Source organism: Podarcis erhardii (assembly GCF_964252035.2).
Source record: "Podarcis erhardii genome assembly, chromosome: 10".
In the NCBI taxonomy this organism is placed as follows: domain Eukaryota; kingdom Metazoa; phylum Chordata; class Lepidosauria; order Squamata; family Lacertidae; genus Podarcis; species Podarcis erhardii.
This window is the reverse complement of record NC_138500.1, coordinates 32,294,049-32,318,254: the sequence shown is the minus strand read 5'-3', so window position 1 is coordinate 32,318,254 and position 24,206 is coordinate 32,294,049. Positions and strand designations below refer to the sequence as shown.

At 45.5% G+C, this 24,206-nt stretch overlaps 1 protein-coding gene and 1 long non-coding RNA gene across 2 annotated transcripts; one reads left to right on the top strand and one right to left on the bottom strand.

Moving 5' to 3' along the window:
• Nucleotides 1-1,727: 1,727 nt before the first annotated feature.
• On the top strand, nucleotides 1,728-18,731 carry PMM1 (phosphomannomutase 1). Its single transcript, XM_081877645.1, has 8 exons — nucleotides 1,728-2,297; nucleotides 6,842-6,959; nucleotides 9,167-9,243; nucleotides 10,164-10,255; nucleotides 11,287-11,386; nucleotides 11,724-11,799; nucleotides 13,180-13,295; nucleotides 16,235-18,731. Exons 1-8 carry the CDS (start codon nucleotides 1,812-1,814, stop codon nucleotides 16,355-16,357), a joined length of 1,188 nt encoding a protein of 395 aa, XP_081733771.1. The 5' UTR covers nucleotides 1,728-1,811; the 3' UTR covers nucleotides 16,358-18,731.
• LOC309350664 lies at nucleotides 16,995-22,350 on the bottom strand. The gene is made up of 2 exons (XR_014160484.1): nucleotides 20,067-22,350; nucleotides 16,995-19,348 (listed from the first exon to the last, which is right to left on the bottom strand). It is a non-coding gene; the product is annotated as an uncharacterized lncRNA (long non-coding RNA).
• Nucleotides 22,351-24,206: the final 1,856 nt, after the last annotated feature.

Genomic DNA, 24,206 nt, shown 5'->3' with positions numbered 1-24,206 from the left:
TGGTTAGAATTCTATACCTCTAGTTGAAATCCGCTGGACCTACTTCAGTTTGATAGCTTTCAGATTGCTCTATCAGTCTATCTGTTTTCCCCTCATTATTTAGATGTTAGTGCAGATTGGAATGCTGTTCTAAAATACTAGAATTTTGGAAGTTTTGCTCTCCATCCCTGTGGTATATTGTTATGGGTTTGCAGTGGGTGGGGGATGATCCCCTAAAATTCCTGGGTGCCATGTTCTCCCCATAATTTCTGAAATTAGTAAATGTGGGGTTTGATCAATGGATTTAGCAACGCCTAAAAAATAAGTCAGGACAGAGTGCCTGGCATCCATGGGGTCACGAAGAGTCGGACACGACTAAACAGAACAACAACAAAAAATAAATCAAGCCAACTTCCTCAGGAGATTGGCTGAGAGAGGTGCCATCAAAGAACAAAACAGGTGGTGGGAAAGTCATTACCCTGACAAAAGGACCCACCGGTGTGTTAATTAGCAAAAGAAAATAGCAGAGTTGGGAGGGGGCGGTTGCTAGAGTTACAGGGGGCATGTTGTTACCACAGGAAAAAGTGCCCCTTTTGCATGAGACTTGGGTTGCCTTTTAGCAAGGGTTTTGGTCAGGCTTCCTCAACCTCAGCCCTCCAGATATTTTGAGACTACAGTTCCCATCATCCCTGACCACTGGTCCTGCTAGCTAGGGATCATGGGAGTTGTAGGCCAAACACATTTGGGGGGCCGAAGTTGAGGAAGCCTGGTTTTGGTGAACTAAAAGGGTGGGGCCAGATGCCATGCAAACTGATGGACAATCTGTGTGGCGGAGACATAGATACGGTATTCTGGTTACTTTTGAATCCAAAGCTGTGCTGCTGTGGGGAGCAAGCCCCTCTTGAGATGTGATGCACAGAACCCTCTCTCCATCCAGACTCAGGTGTAAATATGTGTAAAGAAACCATATTTCAAAAAGAGACTACAGTCTACACTGTGCCTCATTTTTCCCAAAGGAAGCACAAACCCTGGTTAAGTGTCAAAACCCCTGGAATCTCATACTGCTTGACAGAGACTGAGGTGGCTGGTAAAAATATATCATGATACTTTGAGCAAAGAACCAGTTGAATGAAGATTCAACCGGCCAACATGTGTACATGGACTAAAGGAAGCCCGTTTGTCCTTTGCTTCAGGCAGCAAAATGTTCAGGGCCAGCTCTGATCATGTCCCTAATTGCATCAGGGTGAAATATTAGTGTGAAACCTTCCAGCAGCCACCTAAAATGACTAATGCAATAAACAAAGAAAGGGAAGGTGCTGTTTGTTATGGCATGACAATGCTAAAGTAAGTAGCATTAATGTGGAAGGGAATATCAGTGGGAGGCGGATAATACCCAGACAATCTAGTGCCATCCAGAATCTGCTTTGGGCTACAACTTCCATCAACCCTGGGACTGGTGGGACTTGTAGCCCAAAAATCTGGAGAGCAGAGTTGGAGGAGAAGGCTGCCATAGCCTTGATTCTTATACTGTATTCCTGTTTCTAATTTCCCATTTACCTTAGCCGGTGCCTCTGACCTACTTGCAGTTTTTCTGACATCCTTTTGTCTACCTGGTATGTATGGAGTTTCACATACGACGTATTATTATTACCGATATTATTATTATTATTACTACTACTACTACTACTACTACTACTACTACATGTATTTTTATATCCCGCCTTTTCCCCTGACAGGGACTCGAGGCGGCTTACTGCTGAAAACACAGAATTCCTCGTGGAAGTGTTTTTGTTCTGTGACAAGCATCGGTTTCTTCTCCTTGCTAAAACGTGATGGCGGGAAAACCAAGACGACTATGGCAACACGTTAAGAGAAGTACCGCGGGCGTCCCTTACGCCGCCGCCGCCGCCGGAGGGAAACGGCGGCAATCTTTGCCCGGCTCTGCGTCCTTTTCCTCGGGAAGGAGCCGCGCCGAGGTCCCGCCGAGCGAGCCGGCCAGCCTGCGCTTGGCGCCGAGGCCCCTCCGCCCCCCCCCCCGGCGGGTGTACGTGTTGCCAGGCCGGTTTACACGAGTCACATGGGCGGCCCTTCGCGCCGCAGTTGGGTCGCCTTCGGGCCGCCGCCTCCCTCCCGCCTCCTTCCCGCCTCCCTGCCAACTGCAGCCTCGTCCCTGCGAAGGAGCCGCCGCCGCCGCCGCCGCCGCCGAGGAGGGAGGGAGGGAGGGAAGGAGTCCCGCGGCTGCAATGGCTGCCACCGGGAGCCGGGAGCGGATCCTGTGCCTCTTCGACGTGGATGGGACCCTCACCCCGCCTCGCCAGGTAGCGGATCCCCCCACCCCGATCCCTCCCCCCTGCTTCGACGGCGCGCCCGGGTCGCCCTTGGGCGATCTTTGGAATGAATGGAGACCCCACGCCGGAGTCGCGCCTTTCCTGCGCCCAGATGACTGGGCGGCTGCGCTCGGGTTCTGGCGCTAGAGCTGCTGTCTGGATCGGAGTCCGGAGCCAGCTCGCCCAAGCCCGGCAGAAGGGAAGGCAAGAGCGACGCTCCTCCTGCCCCCCCCCCTTCTTCTCCTTCCTGCAACCGGTTACGAAAGAGTTCAACCGCGGGCCAAGAGGTCCGTCAGGATGCAGGCAGGCTGCCGGGTCATGTCTGGGCTTCGCTGCAGGGCATCTCCGCTAGACGGTTACGTAAGAATGGTGCACATTGGACCGGACCGCCGACGTGCACCTGCAATATTGCAGCACTTAAGCGCGCGATCCTCTGCAGGTCTCTTCGGAAGGAAGTCCCGCTGTGTTCGGTGGGGTTTGCTTCCTAGCAAGAGTGCCCGAGCGAGGACTGCAGTCTTAGCGCCGCCGGACACGCTGGGAGCAACTTTTGAGCAAACATAGGCTTGAGCTATTGGTTTCCACAAACTGGTCAGCTAGGTGCAAACTCTAGGAAGCTCACAAGCAAGGCAGAATGGGACTATCTGATTACTTACTTCTTGGTCCTAGGATCTGGAACTTGGAGGCAGGGATGCGAACAGGATTTCCTGGGTCCTGTATGCTGTATGTGGGTTGGGTCCTTGCATTGGCAAGAACTGCTGCTTAATTGCAGTGGCATAGCATAATCGCAGTGACATAACAGGGGCGATTGCCCTGGATGCACAATTCTTAGGGGTGCAAAATTTCATAAGAAAAATAAAGTAAGTAGTAGTATTAGTAGTAAAAAAAAAAAAAAAAAAAAAAAAGCAGATTCTTCTCCTCCATCCAGTGTCAGACTGGCAGCAACAATAGCAAGCTTCTCTTATTTTTTTTCTGATGCTCTGGGAGGCTCCCTTTCCAAGTCCTATATCAGCTTTTCTTCCTCTGGTTACTTAACAAAAGTGATTAAAAGACTTTAGCAACAGCTGTTTATTTTCCTAATAAGGCTTACAGTGTTGACTCCACAGTTTGCTTTCTAACTTTTTTTAATAGATGTCTGGTTGACTAATTTTTTTTAAAAAACAAAAGCTAAGAGTTTTGGGTCCCTGCTGGCTTGGAGCCCAGTACATATGTTCAGACTATAGTTGCACACAAGTGCAGGAAAAAGCCTTAGCAGTTGATTATGTCCAATGTAGAGACTAGTCTTCAGTTTTAAGCCTTTCCACCTCCTCAAACTCCAAGGTGGATGTGTCAGGCAATTGGATTTAATCAACTTTAATTGTTACTGTTCTTTGGAAGGATGAAAACAAAATTAAAAGAAAGCCACCTCAAAGTATTAACCACTGGCCTGGATCCAAAGTATTGCACATGGAAGTAAAAGAGCTGCTAGTGTTGTTCCAAGAACACATGTGCAGTGCCAGATTGGTGGGTGGAATAGCAGTCCTTAAGCTTCTCTTATGCAACTTCTTGCATGTGTCAGATTGTTTCATGTCTGTGTCACAAGATTCTAGCTCAAAGGGTAAAGTAGCACTTCCTTGAACAGAAGACACTTTCAACACATCAAATAAAAAGATTTGATGCATTCCATTAAATTTTAAGCAAAATAATGCATTAAACTGCATTGATATGCCCAAATTTGCTGAACTGAGCTGAGAGAACGTGTCACATTTTGGTCCAATGTGTATAGAAACAAGCAGCAAAACTCATCCACTGCAAAAAATTGAAGGTGTCTAAATCTCAGGCCCCCTTTGAGCTTGAGGCTCAGGCCAAATGACCTTCCTGGCATCATCCCCTCCACCTCTGATTGGCCCCGGAGGCACCGAATTTAGTATTTATGGAGTCCAGGACCAGGTGGGCTGTGGTGGACATTGCACATACACAAGAAAGCAAGCGTAACACTCTTTGGAAATTGGGAGATGGGTGGTTGAGGGGCTAAGTTCATGGGATGTTCCTGACCTACAGGACATCTCAGAGGAGGGCTCAGATTGCATGTACGCCAAGGTTCAGGAAGGGCCTAACTGGTCCACTTGGACAGCAGACTAAAGAAATTGTGTGGGGTGGTTCTGTATCACAACAACCTGGAAGTTCCACAGGATTCACCTGATGCTGCACATGGCAGGGAAATACTGATAATATCAGGCAAGCTGTCAGTCAAAGATGCTTGCCATTATTGATATTCTCATTGGAGAACTGATAAGCTCTTAAGGGAACTCCAGAGTACAATTAGACAGCTGTTGCCACTAACCATTCACAAATATATGATGCTATAACCACTGTCAGCCCAAACCATTTGGCTGCCTGGAGTGCAAATGGTGCCCTACCCACTAAGGATAAACCTGTAGCCCTCCAGATGTTGTTTGACTCAAACTCCAGTCATCACTGATCACTGGCTACAACATCTGGAGAGCAAAGGTCCCCGAACGCTGCTTTAAGTCTTGCTGCAGGTTTGGGACATCAGTTGCTGCCTTCATCTGTTCCTTCATAATGCTGCTTGAAGAAGGTCCCTACATTCTGCTGCATGGCAAAGCCTTGGCTGTGTCCATTCACTCCACCCTTTGAATTTATTTATTTTTAGATTCACTAGGTGATAAAATCCTAGTGGGAAAACAACCAAGGAGACAATCTAAATATGATTTGCCTTGTGATCACAATGTTGATTTACTCAGATACTAGTCTTATCTCTCTTGGGGGGCATAGGGCATGTCCAGAAGCATTGGATTTGGCGCACTACAGGCAGTTTGCTTCGCTGTGGATGGGAGAGTATGTCCAAGCAACTCTGAAGAGTTGGCAGAGTGGCTTCCTTTGCATGCAGATCATGTGAGCTCCCATTGCTCTGTTGACGATGCCTTTGAATTAGACCAGCTTGACCCTTAAGTGTTTGGTTGTTCATTTAACCATCTAATATTTTAATTGTGGCAGGATGCTGGTGCCGTGTGGATTTTGCAAAGTAAGAGACATAAATTAGGTGCAGATGGTGTTTTTTAAAGTCTGCTACTGCCATATCTAAACTCATTTGCAAAACATGCTAGATGAAATGTGTGTGTGTGTGTGTGTGTGTTTTAAGTTGACTCTTGTAGGTTGCTGAAGAATATATGGTTTTGTTCCCAACAGCTAGAGGTTGGATCATTAAGAGGTTCCTTGCTTTTTTGCTTTGAAGTGATAGGTGAATTTTCACCAGTGTAAATAAATGTTACAGTTCAGTTCACAAGTGTTTCTGATGATAGTCAGTGGCAGGGCTGGCTCCAGGTTTGAGAGGGGACTGTTTGAAGTGTCCTCTGGCAGGCCCCCTCCTCTTGTCAGTGGGTCCTGGTGGGCTTATCTGGCTATCGTGCCAGTGCTTCAAGTGTTGTTGTTGTTTAGTCGTTTAGTTGTGTCCAACTCTTCGTGACCCCATGGACCAGAGCACGCCAGGCACTCCTGTCTTCCACTGCCTCCTACAGTTTGGTCAAACTCATGCTGGTAGCTTCAAGAACACTATCCAACCATCTCGTCCTCTGTCGTCCCCTTCTCCTTGTACCCTCCATCTTTCCCAACATCAGGGTCTTTTCCAGGGAGTCTTCTCTTCTCATGAGGTGGCCAAAGTATTGGAGCCTCAGCTTCAGGATCTGTCCTTCCAGTGAGCACTCAGGGCTGATTTTCTTAAGAATGGAGAAGTTTGATCTTCTTGCAGTCCACGGGACTCTCAAGAGTCTCCTCCAGCACCATAATTCAAAAGCATCAATTCTTCAGCGATCAGCCTTCTTTATGGTCCAGCTCTCACTTCCATACATCACTGCTGGGAAAACAATAGCTTTAACTATATGGACCTTTGTTGGCAAGGTGATGTCTCTGCTTTTTAAGATGCTGTCTAGGTTTGTCATTGCTCTTCTCCCAAGGAGCAGGCGTCTTTTAATTTTGTGACTGCTGTCATGTAGCAGTGGGCAATAAATCTTTTTCAAAATCACGTATTAAACAATTAATTGATTAACCACTTTGACCATTCAGTTAATATTTTTAGCCACAGGAGTAGGAATTGTAGTTCATCAACATCTGGAAGGCCTGAGGTTCCTCACACCTGCTTTATGATATCAAAGCCCAACTAGGAAGAAAAAGAAGAGAGTATTCGGTCTCTTCGTTTTGCTGATTGTTCAGCTTTGCTGTACAAGAGCCTTCCACTTCTATGGCATAAATCCACAAGCTCTCCTGGCATTTCTCTGTTGTTCCAGGTTACAAATGCTCATTGGTGCTGCAATGAGTTTGTTAATCTCTAGGCAGCCTTTTGCAACATGACGCCATCCAGATGTTTGGCACTACGACTTCCCATTGCCCCACCCAGTGCTGATCAGATGGGAGTTGCTGTGCACAACATATGGAGGACACCAGCTTGGGGAAGGCTGCTCTAATGCAACACAGGTCTCTCAGTAGTTTTTGTTTCCTGCTGGCATGCCAATAACTACCACTCTTTCTCCTTTTCCCTCCAGAAAATTAAGCCTGAAGTAGACGAGTTTCTTCAAGAGCTGCGTACGAGAGTGTCAATTGGGGTAGTGGGTGGCTCAGACTACTCCAAGATAGCTGAGCAGCTGGGTGAAGGAGATGAAGGTGAGCAATACACACTTCTGCTCTCTAGGTGCTTTTGTTTAATGGAAGCATAGCTAATAATAATAATAATAATGATAATAATAATAATAATAATAATAATTTATTTGTACCCCACCCATCTGGCTGGGTTTCTCCAGCCACTCTTGGCGGCTTCCATAGAAACCAAAAATACAGTAAAATATCACAGATTAAAAACTTCCCTGAACAGGGCTGCCTTAGGATGTCTTCTGAATGTCAGGTAGTTATTTATCGCTTTGACATCTGATGGGAGGGCATTCCACAGGGCGGACGCCACTACCGAGAAGGCCCTCTGCCTGGTTCCCTGTAGCTTTGCTTCTTGCAATGAGGGAACCGCCAGAAGGCCCTCGGCGCTGGACCTCAGCGTCCGGGCAGAACGATGACCTGCTGCAAAATCAAGCAATCGTAGCAGTCATATTGGTGGGCAAATTGACACACGCAGAGGAAATCACATGGCATAGCTGCTGTGGACTGCACCACTTCAGACTGCAGGGGTGGGGATCATGTGACTCCATGGACCTCCATCCTTTTTCAAGGAAAGCTAGTGTGGGAGAGGTTTGGGCCTAAACTTCACCCAAACAGGCCCCATCTGAAGAGTTTTGTTTTATGTGCAGTGGCATTCCAATGTGTGATTTTCTACCACTCTGAAGTGGTACAGGCTGGGAAGGAATATCCATGTACTGTTTCTGCATATTGGAATCAAACCCAAGACAGTCGTGGCATTTCTGTGGTACTGTAACATAACTGTACTGCAGATCCACAAAGCCAAACTCAGTATTGGAAGGTTCCAAATAGTCCTTGGAAACTCAGCATGTTCTCCTGTGGCTTCGGACTGGTGGGAAGTGGAATCAGCTCTGGCCTTCGAAAGTGGGTTAACCGGCCTCCAGAGCCACATGGGCAGGACAAACACCTGTAGCTTCTCTCTATCCTGCTCCCTATATCTGCAGCATTACCCACTGCACTTTCAGTTCAGGATTTCCAAGACATCTCATTATATCCCAGATCTATAAGGGGTGGATTTAAATTGGCCCAATGCAGTTTCAGCATCCTCTTGATCAGGTCCAACAAGAGCTGTGTGCCTGACTTATTCCAATGCAGGTACATCACGAGGGGAGACAGATGAAGGTCCCAGCAGAGAAAGCAGGAACAGCAGCACAGCAAAGAGGGAGGTACTGAGGCGATGGGGAAAGGCGGAGATGGGGACAGAGCCAAGGGCATCATGGGATATTTGTTTGGTACAAAGATAGAAACAGGGATCTAGAAAACTACAGGCACTTGCAACGCAGCACCATATGGAATAGAAGCAGCTTCCAGAGAAGGAGGCCACCAGCTGATCCACCTGTTGTATTTATACTGCGAACAGTCAATCCTATCTGGACTGCAATAATCCTAATAAGGTTGGAGGGCATCCTACAGTAAATGGCATCATGAGTTCATTCACAGCCCATGTTTCCAGACTTAGCTGGTGGGGTTCCTCTGAGCCCGTGGTCCTAAATGCAAGACTTGCATCCATTCGCAGAAGTAAAGCAGAACGGTTGTTCCATGCCTTTGCATTCCCCTCCATTGCCCCTTCCCCCAGTAACAAAGAATAATATCAGATTCTAAAACCTTCCTTCTAGACTAGAGAAAAGGTGAGATAACCTAATGTTCCCTTAAACGGAAAGTGAACTGCTGATTCAGCACTGGCCTTTTTATCACTGCTGGGAAAGGCCAGTGTGAAATAACCTGTAGCTGCAGATCTGTGCACATTTGCTTACAAGTAAGCTTCATTGAGCACAGAGACACGTGCTTCTGAGTAAACAAGCTCAGGGTTGCACTCTGAGTTACTGAGACGTCGTTCCAAATGGAAAAGTGGGGGAGGCCAGACAAAGAGAACATGGGCAGGCACAATCCAGCTTTGTTGCTGTGTCTGTCAGATGATTGAGTTCTCACTCAGCAACTTGCACACCTTCATCTGTAAAATGGGAGCATCACTGCCGGCATTCATGAGCATCACTATTTTCAGGGCACCTCAAATCAAATTTTGCTGAAGTGTCAGAATAAAACCACAGAGATCCTGCGATTCAGCATCCACTTCCCTTGCAGCCCTATCCATCTGACCGATTGATATTTCTCTCTCACCTTCATTTCCCTTCCTTCACTTCTTCTCCTCAACATCCTTTTTGCCCCTACAAATCTATTCCCCACAGTTATCGACAAGTTTGATTACGTCTTTGCAGAAAATGGCACGGTGCAGTACAAGAATGGGCAACTGGTCTCCAAGCAGGTAGGCCCCACCACTTTGTGCTCTGCCACCAAGGCTGCAAATTTCCTCCTCCTCTCACCCTCCTTCTCTGCCAAATCTCTCAGAGAGAGATGATGGTATCCAAAGTCTCTCAGGTTATCTGGCTCCATACAGTTATCCGATAAGTCAGTATTTTATTGAGGAAGGGTTTCCCTCCCCCCTCCAAAAAAGGAGGCAAAACTTTGAAGTAATGCTTGAACAATTTTAATTCGTGAAGTAATATGCCCAACATCTTTCTGGCATCTTCAGGGGCACTCAGAAATGACAATAAAGATTATGTTAAAGAGTACTCAATATCAGAGCTAATAATTTTTACATAAAGATATGCATGTTATATCAAATATGTAAGGTATTTGTATGGGTATTATTTATAAGGATATTAATATTCAGTACTTTTCATATATATTATATATAGTATAACTTAGGGCTATGGAGTCCCCGATGTTTTAGTCCCTAAGAGGACACAGTATCTCCTCACAGGAGCAACTGGACAATCTGTTGCTCCTGGCTCTTCCCATAGCAGGAAAGTCCCTCCTCAGGCCTTAGATAAATGCATTTAGACTTGGAAGGGACCCCAACGATCATCCAGTCCAACCCCCTGCAATGCAGGAATGTGGACATCTAATCCTTATTGTGATTTCTTTTAGTGCAAGGTGATATGTCAAAAACATGTTGAGCACATTACAGCACAAAATAAAATTCTCAAGCAGCATTTTGAATCTTCACTTCCTTTTTTCCTGGATTTACTGGTCCTTTTGGTGCTGCCCCTCTCTTTTCATTTTTGTTCCATTCAACATATAATAAAACAACCTGTTCTGATGTTCACAATGTGGGTGGATTTGGTAAGAGAATTTCACTCTGTTGGCTCAGTGTGACCTTTGGTGTTGTTGTTTTTTTTACAGGCTATCCAGAACCACCTTGGGGAAGAACTTCTGCAGGATCTGATCAACTTCTGCCTCAACTACATGGCACTTCTAAAGCTGCCCAAGAAACGGTAATGGTGCTTCCTTATTCCAGGGCATGCAGACTCTGGCTTGTCTCCTTAACGAAGTGTCCCAGTCCCATTGTTCAGGAAGTGCCCCAATTTCTCCAGAGAGACTTTTTAGTACAAGCGTGTCACTTTGAGCTTGGGGAGGGGCTTTCCTTCCTTAAGTTAATTTATCAAAGGATTCAGGTCTCTCTTTTTATTTTCCAGATACTATGTGAGTATTTAGAACCACAAAGATGATAATCCAGCCCGCCCGACTTAAACAAAGAACCTTAATTTTCAAATAATATCCAACAGAAACCTTTCCACTGTTTTATTGAATACCTGAAAGGGAAATATTCCACAATTTCTTTCAGCACTTGATTTCATTGCATAACTGTTCTTAGAGTTGGGTAACATGTTAAGAAGAAATTCCTTCCTTTCTGGAGTTTAAACTCATTTCTCTGTATTCACTATGCTGTCTAGTTGCTATTGTTTCCCCACTTTTTCCAATATCCTTCTATATATTTTTAAAGAGTGTTTAGAGCAGAATGAAAGCAACTCTGTGTGCAGTTGATTTAACTTAGCCTTCACCGATGTTGTGTCTTGTGAGTACCACTTTCTAGAAAAACAGGTTAACCTCGACTCAGTTTATGTTATTTTGCTACACTATAATGCTGTGCCCAACATTGTCCATGGGAATTTTGCATCCTGAATAAATGAAACATTAAAGAGTGGTATTCTAGGCATTTACTTCCAATAGCTCCAGCTCTCGTAGGGGGGAAAATTACCTTGGGAAAAGTAAGATGTGATAGGCAAGGGCCATGAGGAATCTATGATCAGCTCTCTTAGGAAAGGTTGCATGCCACACACCATAAGCAAGGTAGAGGTCCCTCTTCTTGCGATTAGTTTGACCTTGTGTTGTATCATGGCGGGAAAATTCTGCTTGACTTCATGTTAAAGAAATCATGAGGCTGTGCAACAGAACTGTCCTTTGTTTTACAACCACATACTCAAGTTTCTCCTTCTCTCTTCCCCTTTTAAAAAAAAATTATCAGGGGGACGTTTATTGAATTTCGCAATGGGATGTTGAACATCTCTCCTATTGGTCGAAGCTGCACTTTGGAAGAACGAATAGAATTTTCAGAACTGGACAAGGTAAATAATAAGCATTAGGCTCCAAATGTATTTGTGGCACACTGGAGCCTGTTAGAACCCCAGGGTGGTGTGTGTGTGTGTGTGTGTGTGTGTGTGTGTGTGTGTGTGTTCTAAGTATTAAGCCTGTTGCTAGGGTACCTTGCCTATAAGCTGGCGCTAAACAGGAATATTATTCTGACTGGTCACAGTTCTTGAAAGAAATTGCAAGGCACAAACACAAAATACTGTGTTTCATGGGGGAAAGTGGGATCTGAGAAAGATCAAAGTAATTGAGGGGGATGTTTCCTTATCCCTCTCCAGTCCTCTCTCACTTGTTTTCTGTTCATCTCCTTTACAGAAAGAGAGGATTCGAGAGAAGTTTGTAGCTGCCCTGCAGAGGGAATTTGCTGGCAAAGGCCTGCGGTTTTCCCGAGGTGAGAGTTTTCTTAGTCCTCTCTGTGGTTTGGGAGGAATGGATAGGAAAAACAATTGATTTTGTATTCAAGAAGAATATGCATATATTCTCGTTTTGACTGTGTTGTTCTTTTGTGCACACAAATTCGTTATTCTTGTGCTAGAAACTGACAAAAAAAATTATTTTTTTTAAAGTGACTTTGGATGCTTGGTACAATTAGTTTTGGAGTCTTAGAAAAGCAAAATACCTAGCATGGTTTATGTTTAAAAAACTGGATAAGTGCTTTGTTACAGGACTTAAAAGAGGTTTCCCTGTGGTGATCCCTGTCTGCAATGAGTTTCTTTTCCATACTATTCTAAAACCCTCAAACCTTTTAGACATAACCCCCATTTAATTGAGTGAAACATACTTCCAAGTTAGTGTTCTTGGAAGGACTGCTGTTTTAACTGAGGGATCACTTTCTTTGCCAAGAATTGCCAGGATCAGAGCATGGTCTGTGGCTAGCAGCGCTCTGCCTAATATTCCAGTGGTCTGGCAGCAACGCACTGTTTTGGGTGCAGCCCTATCCATATGTTAGCCCTCTGTGCTCCTGCCCCCCCCCAAGTATGTGTGTCCCCTTTACTGCCACCCCTCTGACCTCTACGCGTTCAGCAGCAGACTGAAGGGGGAAATGGCTGTACTCATAAACCTGAAATTGTGGGCCTAATCATTTGTACATCCTTCATGTGGCTAACATTTGACTGACTAGGAGTACAGTGCAGGCAATAATGGGCTCTTTGTCCCTTACTAGGGGGCTGGCAGGTGGCCATATTTCCTTTATTTGTGGTGGGGGCAGTTGCTATTGGAGCTGTTGCCACCAGCATGCCAGAATAATTTATCTGGAATACAGCTGTAGTACTGCCAAACTGACAGCGAATGAGGTCTCATGGCAAAAGTCCTTTGCTCTGTCCTGCATTTTACATTCGTCCCACAGTTAACAGACTCTCCTTTCCCTGCCCAGTCGTACTTAGAAGATAAGAACACTTTAGAATAGGGTTCCCTGCCAGCCCTCCAGCCAAAAAGCTTGAGAGCCACCCTTCCCCCTTATAGATATTTTTTCTGAGAAGTCATTAGCTCCTGCTCCTCACACTTCCCCAGCCAACTGTTTCTTGTTTGTGCCTTTGGCTGATGGGGCCTTGCTGACGCCATTCCGTCCCATTGCCATAGAAACGGCAGCTACTGAATTAATGTGTCAGAGAAGCAGGCAGGCTGGCAGCCATGGTACATGACCATCTATCACGGAACAATTTATTCTACCAAAGCCATTTGCACCTGAGGTGTTGAGGGGAGATCTTTTTCCTGCAAGCCTCCACCTTCAGTCTGTTTCCCTTAATTCCATCACACTTTCCCCCTCTGGCAGGTGGGATGATCAGCTTTGATGTCTTCCCTGAGGGCTGGGACAAGCGCTATTGCCTCGATATCCTTGAGGATGAGAGATTCGACACCATCCATTTCTTTGGGAATGAGACAAGTCCAGTAAGTAAATCTGACCAAAGCCCTGTTCTTTGACAAGGGGCCAAGTCCTGTGTGGGATCGAGGAAGATAAAGCTGTCCATATCTAAACTGGCAGGCTCTCCGCAGGGCTAAATTGCATTAAAATAACCAGCAGACTCCCATTTCCACTGTGGCTCAACTGTGTCTTTTCTACAATGTTTAAAGGGCATTTGTATATTTCAAAACATTTGGTAAATAAACCTGGGGACCATGGCTGAAAGCCTGTTTTCAGATGTTCAAATGCCCTTTGGATGTTTCAGAAAAGACACAACTGATGTGTGATGGGAGCATTTGCTGTAAGGTTTGAAGTGGCTCTCGTTCGCATTTTCCAGCCTTACAAGTTGGTACCTGGACTGCATGAAAGCAAGTATAAACTAACAGTGCCCTCTTCTGGTGACTGGAAAATGCTAAGACATCTGTTCAGGTGCCATTTCATTTCAACATCTCTAAAGGGATTTGTCTGCACAGAAGCTTTGCGAGGAAGGAGAAAAAGAAGTGGGCAACTTTTGTATCACATGAACACAATGAATCTTACAGTGCAGACAGTGCAGAAGCTTGGTGGTTCAAATCCCCGCGATGGGGTGAGCTCCCGTTGCTCTGTCCCAGCTCCTGCCAACCTAGCATTTCGAAAGCACACCGGTGCATGTAGATAAATAGGTTCCGCTGTGGCGGGAAGGTAAACGGCATTTCCATGCACTCTGCTTTCCGTCACGGTGTTCTATTGCACCAGAAATGGTTTAGTCACGCTGGCCACATGACCTGGAAAGCTGCCTGTGGACAAACACCCAGCTCCTTTGGCCTGAAAGCAAAATGAGTGCTGCACCCCATAGTCATCCCATGATCTTTTGCCTTTTACCTTTACCTTACACAGCTTTAAAAAAACACTCTGAAAATGCTCTGAAGAAAACCATTTTAAAGCTCACAATGGAAAATTTCATAGGGAACTATTTTAGCTCATCAGCGCCATCTGGTGTCCCAATGTTGGAACAGTGCAAGTAGATAAATAGGTACCGCTGTGGCGGGAAGGTAAACAGCGTTTCTGTGCACACTCTGGTTTCCGTCACACTGTTCCGTTGTGCCAGAAGCGGTTTAGTCATGATGGCCACATGACCTGGAAAGCTGTCTGTGGACAAACACCAGCTCCCTCAGCCTGAAAACGAGATGAGCACCGCACCCCATAGTTGCCTTTGACTGGACTTAACTGTCCACGGGTCCCTTATCTTTACCTTTACCTGTCTGCACAGAAGCTTTGCAAGGAAGGAGAAAAGAAAGTGGGCAACATTTGTCCCACATGCTCATCATGAATCTTACTGTGCAGACAATGCAGCCCACTATTCAGCCCTTGCGTAATTGCTTTCAGGTGCATTGTGGTCACATTCTGATTATCTGGTGTGGGTGCTCTGCAGAGATTGGATTCACCAGTTAAGCACACCCAACCCTCTTTTTTTTTAAAAAAAAACACAACAACCTACACATGGATACACTTATATAAAACATGCCTGCAATAGCGTGGTTCATTGGCTCTCCTCCCTCCCTGACAGCATCTGTCAGCATGTGAGGTCATGACTACTGATGCATGACAGGGGAAAATCAATACCATGAGCAGCAGCATCACTTCAGATTAGGTTTTACATGAAGTCAGGTCCCACAGGAAATACTTCAATTTACAAATTCTAGGGTACGCAGTCCCTTGGGTATGCAGAAACCACCTTCTGATCCGATAGGCACCACACAACCCAAGTTCAGGATTAGAAGGGAGCAGGAGAGGAGTGGGGGGGGGGAGATACTGTTTCCAGGGCTCAATAAATACAGTGCTTTCCAGAAGCAGTGATTTTTGTGTCTCGCTGCCCACCTCTGCATTATTTTCAATTCCTTGCCAGTTTTAGATGGCTTGAGCCTCCCGGCAAGGGTGATAATCCTGAGACGCTCCAGATGTTGCTGAATTCCAACTCTCATTGGCCCCAGTTGGTCACAGGCGATGAGGATTGTAGTGCAAAAATACCTAGTCCATCATTGCATTTTCACCGTGGCCAATCAGATGTCTAAGGGAAGTGGGGCCTGAGTGCAACAGCATTCTGCTGACTTGTGATTTCCAGCAACTGGTATAAAGCTATCCATTTTTGGGTGAAGGTGTGGCATATATGCCTTGAAGTAAATAAATAAATCTGAGGTCTGGCAGGGGGACTCATATTCTGCCTTAATGGGGGGTGGAAATTGGATGGTGGTGATGATTATTTATACCCTGCCAATCTAGCTGGGTTTCCCCAGCCACTCTGGGCGGCTCCCAACAGAATATTAAAAACACGATAAAACATCAAACATTAAAAACTTCCCTAAACAGGGCTGCCTTCAGATGTCTTCTAAAAGTACAATAGTTGTTTATTTCCTTCACATCTGATGGGACGGCATTCCACAGGGTGGACACCACTACTGAGAAGGCCCTCTGCCTGGTTCCCTGCAGCCTCGCTTCTTGCAGTGAGGGAAACCACCAGAAGGCCTTTGGCGCTGGACCTCAGAGTCTGAGTTGAACGATGGGGGTGGAGACGCTCCTTCAGGTATACTGGGCAGGGGCTGTTGAGGGCTTTAAAGGTCAGCACCAACACTTTGAATTGTGCTCGGAAACGAGTCTGTGTTTTTCAAGTATAGTAAGGCTGCAACTTACAGAGGGAATACACCTAAAGCCAAAATTGTGTATAGTCCAAACACATTGGGTTTAATGGCAGGTGGGATTGCCAAAGTCTTTTTTCCTGGACACCCACTCTCTTTCTGCCCCCTTTTTATTCACTGAGCTTGAACGTGCACATGTTAAATGCGCCCAGGTTGTGGGCTTACGGTATTATATACTTGCCTGCTCATTTTAACCACCACGTCCAGCATCCTAATTCTAAGCACCCAATAGTCAAGATTCTTCTTATCCTTAGGGTGGGAATGATTATGAAATCTATGACGACCCTCGCACGGTGGGGCACAGTATCCAGTCTCCGCAAGACACAGTCCGGAGGTGCCAGGAGATCTTCTTTCCAGAGACAGTGAATGAATCTTGACTCGTGGTGTCCCTGCTGCTCTTGATCACTCGGATTAGACCCTCACTCACCTTAGGAAAGCACCTTTTGGATCCTTTCAGGACTTGCTGAGGCCCAAGGTCAAAATGCACTTTGGAAATGGGAGCTGGAGTGTCAGAAAGGGAGGGAGATGATGAAAGCTGTTCATCACTTGTGCCATCATCTTGCTACTGGGGAGCTGCAGAACCCCAGTTGCCATATCCTTATTCCCACCAAACGAGGTAAAGTGTTGTTGTTTATGTTTAAAGTGAAACCTGTATTCTAGTTAAGGCTTTTTTCCTTTCTTATTTGGAAGCTAATAATCACTCTTCCCCACAGATTCACCCAAATGAACCTATTTTTGAGATGATGACTATAATGATTGAAATAATTTATATACCACCTTCCATTTCTAGAAGAAATGCCAAGGCGATATTTTTGAGATGAATCTCAGAAAGACACTAAAGTTATATTTAAAACGGAGCAGGGCCTGTAGTGTTACAAGTACAAGACCTGTCAAGTATTTTCATATTCTTGAACCATCAATGTGGTTGGCAAATTATTTTTTGAGAGACTTTTTAATGTGCAAAAGGAGAGCGTAACCTGAACGATAAATAATGGCCCCTCCTAGCAGTAGTAATGTTTTGTTTTTTAGACATTGACACATGGCTATTGTGCCAGACTGTGGCTTGGATATGCACTTCACACCCATTGAAAACCATGAAGTATGGATGCTGGCATCCACACTGAGATGCACATCTCATTTATGCCTGTGCTTCCTGATCTGGCAAGTGATACCTATACAGAAACTTTCTGCTGCATGCAGATCTCCATCGCTCGATCAGGCTGAACAACAGTGCTGAACTGTGCATCTTTAAACAGATTTCAGCTATGTTAGTTGGATGACCTTTCAGCAATGTTAGGGACTGTGCTGTTGTAAAGGACTTTGTAACAAACGCAACATGTTCATTTGGCCCCCAAAGTAAAGAGTATAAAAGACAAGTGGGGCCTTCAACAAAATGTTGCAGTGTGGAGAGTTCCTGTTCAGTGCCCTCCCCCCGGATATTCCATTCCATCCTCAGAAAGCATTCTGTGGCCCTTGAGCACCTTCAGGCTTCAGCAGTTATTTTGGGTGGTGGTTGTTTTCCTTAAATATCCTCTGTTCTTCTTGAGCTCTTCCCAAACCTGCAGCTATCTCCCTCTTCTGTATATGTGGTGTTTTGTCTACATAAACAATGGCACTCGCACTGAAAATAGGGAGAATGATGGTTTGAACATAGGGCAACAGAAGGACCAAGTTCTAATGCATTCACACATTCATAAATCCAGATGAATTAAACCAGGTTTATGAATGAGGAAATGTTTACAGCTGTAGCTTTAATATCATTCCTGATTAGTCATCAGATTGCAATGTAGATTTCCTTCTAGACTTGTCTGATTAAGAATCTAAAGTTCAGATTTACTAAATGTTTGAATGTGAAATTAGCTATAAACTACTGAGACTAGCCAAACTGTAGCAAACATTGCTACTGTTTATTGTTTCCGTAAGCATATATTCTATTTTAAATTACCTTCAGTGTAGACAGAGCAGCAGCCTTCGTTACTGTAGTCTCCAAACCCTAGATTTTTATATTTAATACAGAAATATTTTCTTTAGTTTCCAGGGGGTAATGGTATTAGTCTACTGCAGCAAAAACAAAGAGACTAAAGATTTGCCTGTTTCTGCGTTTAGATAAAAATAGGGATAAGAGTAATGGTTAAATGCAAAAGGTTCTTCCTCTGGTTGGTGACTTCCCATGAGATACTGTCAGAGTACAATTATATATGCTAGGGCTGGGCAATATATCAATATATTGTCCAAAACCCGTTTGAAGGCCATATGGTGATATAAGTTTCATAAATCACAAATCATGGTGTGTGTTCGGACTGGACGATATATCATCCAAAACTGGTTTGAAGTCCATTTCATGGTATCGGGTTCATAATTTTTGACCTGGCAAAATATCATAAATCATAATGTATGTATGTATGTATGTATGTATGTATGTTGCTATGCAAAAATCACGATGTTAACTCTTGTCGGCTGAGCTCTTCCCTGCCTCCTGCAGGGAGCAGCAAATCACAAGAGCAGTTGCTGGCAAAAATCACAATGCAGGAAAAACTGTGAAGCCAACCAACACCTCTACATAGCTCCATCCTTATTTCAGACATTGTGATATATTGGTATATCACGATGTTCAGCTGTGGCAATATCACAATGTTGAAAACCAGATTATTGCCCAGCCCTAATATATGCATTCCACATACTGTGCCGCACTAAGATTGAGTTGCTTCATGTTGCTTACTTTTCATTAAACAAACAAACAAACAAAAACAACCCCAGTTCTTAGCTCTCATGGTTTCATGCACAGGGTTGTGAATTTGGAAGCAAAGCCTTCTAAGCAGTAAAAGAACACAGAACTGGATGGTATGACTCAACTTTCCTTTGTATCTGTTAAATTCCCCCTCTGGTCATTGTCTTGTCTGCCCTTTGTATCCTATTCCCTTCTACACTTGTCCTCATCATTCTTTCACCCCAGTCAAAAAATATCTCAATATTTTCCAATAAGCCAACAATGTATTTCACTCAGAGCCAGTTATGGGTTGATAATTTGCATATTTACAGGTTTAGGCTGATGAAGATGAGCATTGTTTTTGTCAGTGCCAATAGATCAAGGGTACAGAAGCTGTGAATTGACTATAATTCCCATCACCAATGACCACTTCAGCTTTGGACACTGGGAGTCCAGCAGTATCTCAAGGGGAAGAGGTTCTTTCATCCATGCAGGACACCCAGTCCATAGCAGGGCGTAAGGAGGACACAAGTAGAGTGTATGTGCCCTTTAAACCACTGGTAAATAAATTCAGGATACCTGCTGTCCTACAAGGCTGTCCCCTCCAAGATTCCTGAAAGAAGGAAAGCACAAAAAACATTAATAGAGAAAGGGCACGACCCTTTTATTATGTACCGTATTTTTCGCCCCATAGGACGCACTTTTTCCCCTCCAAAAATGAAGGGGAAAAGTGTGTGCGTCCTATGGGGCGAATGCAGGCTTTTGCTGAAGCCTGGAGAGCGAGAGGCATCGGTGCGCACCGACCCCTCTCGCTCTCCAGGCTTCAGGAAGCTATCCGCAAGCCTTGCAAGCCCGGCGGGAGTTCCTGCGGGCTCACAAGGCTTGCTGGCAGCAGCCTGCAACCCCGGTGAGTGTCTGCAAGCCTTGCGCGCCCGGCAGGAGCTCTCGCCGGGCGCGCGAGGCTTGGGGCGGGAGCCTGCCGCCCGAAGCACGCGGAGCCCTCCGGAGGGCTCCCCGTGCTTCGGGCGAGTGTCTGCAAGCCTTGCGCACTCGGCAGGAGCTCCCGCCGAGCGCGCAAGGCTTGGGGCGGCAGCCTGTTGCTCGAAGCACAGGGAGCCCTCCGGAGGGCTCGCGTGCTTCGGGCGAGTGTCTGCAAGCCTCGCGCGCCCGGCGGGAGGTCCCGCCGGGCGCGCGAGGCTTGGGGCGGCAGCCTGCAGCCCGAAGCACGTGGAGCCCTCCGGAGGGTGCCCCGTGCTTCGGGCAGGCGTGTGCAAGGCTTGGGGCGGCAGCCGCGGCTGGGGGGGGGAATAATTTTTTTTTATTCATTCCCCACCCCAAAAAACGAGGTGCATCCTATGGGCCGGTGCGCCCTATAGGACGAAAAATACGGTACTCCCCAGTAGAAGATAGCTGTCTACACTCCATAGGTCTCAGAAATGGTGTCTGTACTCTCACCCTCTGCCTCAAGGCAGGCCGTGGGCTTTGTATGGCACCGATGATCAGAACTTGTACAGTTCAACTGAAACTCCAGGAAAAAAAGTGACAGCTGTAGTAGTCAGGGCAGGGCAGCCTCTTATGAGCAGAAAAATGGCTGCCCTATTCCCTCCCCTACTCAGTGGAACACGGACCTCTCCAAAGTGAATGTTCATATTACAGAGCTCATATCATCGTCATCTGCAATGAATGCTTCCAGCTACTTTCATATGAACAGGAACGCAAGGTTTGTTTATATACAACACGCTAGTGTAGGACCGCAGCTTGCTACCTGCATGAATGGATATTTGAAAATAAAGGGTAGCAAGGAGGGGATTTATCTTAGATGATTGTCACTGCCGTTCCCAAACTGGTGCCCTCCAGGACTGACAGCCTTGCAGCTGCCAAAGTCAAATGTAGCTGATTGGCACTGCAGTCTAAAACTGAGGACACCAGGCTGGAGAAGTCGGGTTTGAAAAGTTGCATCAATGATGTTTTCACCTAGTACTGTGTCTTCCTGTCTGCATCTTCACTTGTACCTGGTTTAACTCCTGTGCTGCTGTGTTTCTGTTTTGAAGAAATTACTCCTCCTTTCCCCTTTGAGCCACCACCTCTTTTCAGCAGGAGATATTTGAATGACTTTCACAGGAAGGAACTGATTCCGTCACAAAGCGACTGGTTTTTTTTAGAATGGACCAAAAAAAAAAAAAAAAAGCAATGTTCAGTTAATGAGAAATGTATCCTTATTTAAATTTTATGTGAAAACCAGATGTCTATGACTGACCAATTTGTGGGTTTTTGTTCACAGGCAGCTGTTATATATATACTAGAAATATATATATATGCTTTTTAATGCATCACAAACAGGCAGCTGAGCTCCTACACCCAGGCTTCTATGCTTTGTAGTTCAATATTGTAACTTAATGTGGAACTAAATAATAATAATAATAATAATAATAATGAAGGCACAGGAAAGCAATACTATTTGTTTTTGTTATTTCTGGGTAATTTGCATGTGCCCAAATTCAAACAGACAAAAAGCACAAACAGTAACAACTTGGTAGCTTATTTTGACCGACCACCTACAGTATCTGTGAAGGTCAGATTTCCCTCACAGAGCCTTCTCCAGCCTGGATTATGTTGGACTTCAGTCATCCCCAATCGCTATGGCCAATTGCCAAGGATAATGGTATTGTAGTCTAAAACATCTAGAGGTCACCAGCTTGGGGGAAGCTGCCCTAACACTTCCACATAAAAGCTTGTGATGAGAGGGAGAGAAACACATTTGCCTGAAACTTTGAAAAGCTGCTGTCATTCAGAACAGCCCGTCCCGTGCTAGATTACTACGTGTATGGCTGTTGTCCCCGTAAAGCATTATAGATGCTTTAGACCAGGCTTCCTCAGCCTCGGCCCTCCAGATGTTTTGAGACTACAGTTCCCATTATCCCTGACCACTGGTCCTGCTAGCTAGGGGTCATGGGAGTTGTAGCCCAAAAACATCTGGAGGGCAGAGTTTGAGGAAGCCTGCCTTAGACCATATTGACACCATATATTTAAAACGCAGCTACTAATTTAAAGAGTCACAGCTTCCCCCAAAGAATTATGGGAGCTGCAGTTTGCTAAGGGTGCTGAGTGTGTTGGGAGGCCCATCTTCCCCATACAATTCCCAGAGTTCTTTTGGAGAGGGATTGTGGCACTACAGCTTCCAGAACTCTCTGGGGGAGGCGGTGAATGTTTCAAGTGATATTGTGCTTTACATGTATGGTGTGAATGTGGCCTAACTGCAGAAGGGGCAGGTGCACACATGCTGCCCTCATCCCCTCCAACACTAGAGTTTCTGTTTGAGCAGGGAGGTCTGCAAAGGGATTGTGGGAACCCTACACAAATGGGGCTCCTAATCACAAGGAGGCTTGTGAGTGCCTTTAGTGGAGTGTGTATTTACAATCCCAGTTAGATCTCCCACCAAACAGGAGGTGGTCAGCCATGGAACAGCCCCACACCTCCTACATGCTTAGACATCAGTGCCTGAAGGACTTGAGATGCGAGGTGAGTCCTTACATCTTTCCTAAGGTGCCATTTGGGCAGAGTATATGGCCCATGGTGGTGTCTTTCCACCTGTCTTGAACAGAACAGTCAGACACCTGAAGACTAGCCACCCAATTCCATAGATCCAGATTTTGTGACGTCATTCTGGTACAGTGGTGCCTCGCAAGACGAAATTAATCCGTTCCGTGAGGCTCTTCGTATAGCGGTTTTTTCGCCTTGCGAAACAAGCCCATTGACAGCTTAGCAGATTAGCGCTATTACCGGTTTAGCGGCTTTTAGCAGACCAGCTGATAAGCGGCTTATCAGCGGATCAGCTGATAAGCGGCTTAGGGCTTAGGAAAAGGGGGGGAAAAGGGAAAAAAACCCCGCAGGAACTCGCAAGACATTTTCGTCTTGCAAAGCAAGCCCATAGGGAAATTCGTCTTGCGAAGCACCTCCAAAACGGAAAACCCTTTCGTCTAGCGGGTTTTCCGTCTTGCGAGGCGTTCATCTTGCGGGGCACCACTGTATTATCTCCTGTACCATTCTGGTATTATCTCCTGTATCTCCTGTACCCTATAAAGGAAAAACGCAAAAACAGGAGAGACTTGTGGGAAAGTCACTTTAATGGTTTATTGCCGGTATTACAAAGGTCAACACGGGGTCAGACAGGCAAGGACCACACCAAAAGTTGTAAAAACACAGACACACCATAGGTAACAAAGATTATTTCAGAAAGAATCAAAAGCTTTCCCAGAGAGAAGATGCCATTTTGTGGCACTTCCACTGCTATTGCACCTTCAAGGGGAGGGGCAGAGGCGAGGAGCTGCTGGTGTTTAATGTAAGCAGAACAGCAGCAGGAAGTCCCTCTGGCTGTCACAGGAAGCAGGTCACACACAGGGGTCTGGATGCCCCATGGGAAATTGCTTCCTTTTCCTGCTTCGTTCCTCCATTGGACTGTTTGCTCACCTTGGGACGGAAAGACTAAAACATGTTCCTTCCCCAATGTCTATGCCTATGTCAAGAGCACATGCATCTGAGTTTTAAAGGCCTTTAAAATAAACACCTCACTACTCTCATTTTATCTCGAATACAGAGAGGTGAAGCTCCTCTGTACAATTTGGCTCCAAGACACATAGTTTTGGATGTTGTCCTTTTAATCCAAGGAGGACACAGAATGTTTCCATAACCAAACAGATTAGAACTTGGAAAGAACTAGTCTCAGAAGCAAGAGAAAACCAACACCCTCCCTAGAATGTAGCTGGGCAGCCATTTTGAGTAGTGCTATTTCAACACCACATGGTTGTGTTTGCAATAGTATGCTACAGATTTAGAAAATTCACATTGTCAGAGTTTCCAGGTTGTTCCTTCAACAAAGTAGGTACAAGGAGGTGGTGTCATCGTTTTGGTTCCCTGTATGTGGAAAATAGCACATCAGGGGCGGGTTAGGTCAGAACCTCTCAACAATGCGCTCTTTTCTAGATGTAGGGTGTATATTCAAAAATATACCTGCAATGCTCAGTCTGTTCCAGAAAGACTCATGATTTCGTTTAACCTGTAGTTGAACCCAAAACCATTCTAGACATATCCATCTGACCATGTGCTCCTTCTGGAGGGCCAATCCTCATTTCATTTAGAAACCAAAGCCCACATACTTAACTGGAAGCTACTCAGGTCACATCTACACCATACACTTTCCCCCAAGGAATCCTGGGAAATGCAGTCTCCCCCTCACAGAACTACAATGCCAAGTACCCTTAACAAACTACACTTCTCAGGATTCTTTGAGGGAAGCCATGTGCTTTTAAGTGTATGGTGTGGATATAATGCCAGTGTTCTAACAGGACTACATTTAATCTTCCAGCATTGTCAGCACACATGGAGGGAAATAATCCCCCTCTGGGCATCTTTGCACAGACTTTCCTGTGATCATGGTTTGATACTGATACTGTAGTGCTAAACTGAAAACATGAGAAGTGCTCCTGGAAAGAAAGAAAAAAGCATGATGTTATAATGCTAGA

Excerpts from the sequence above, each read along its gene's own strand:
- PMM1 (XM_081877645.1), top strand. The coding sequence starts at position 1,812 with ATGGCGGGAAAACCAAGACGACTATGGCAACACGTTAAGAGAAGTACC. Across the intron at positions 2,298-6,841 it reads CCCTCACCCCGCCTCGCCAG|AAAATTAAGCCTGAAGTAGA; the intron begins GTAGCGGATCCC and ends TTTTCCCTCCAG. Across the intron at positions 9,244-10,163 it reads GGCAACTGGTCTCCAAGCAG|GCTATCCAGAACCACCTTGG; the intron begins GTAGGCCCCACC and ends TTTTTTTTACAG.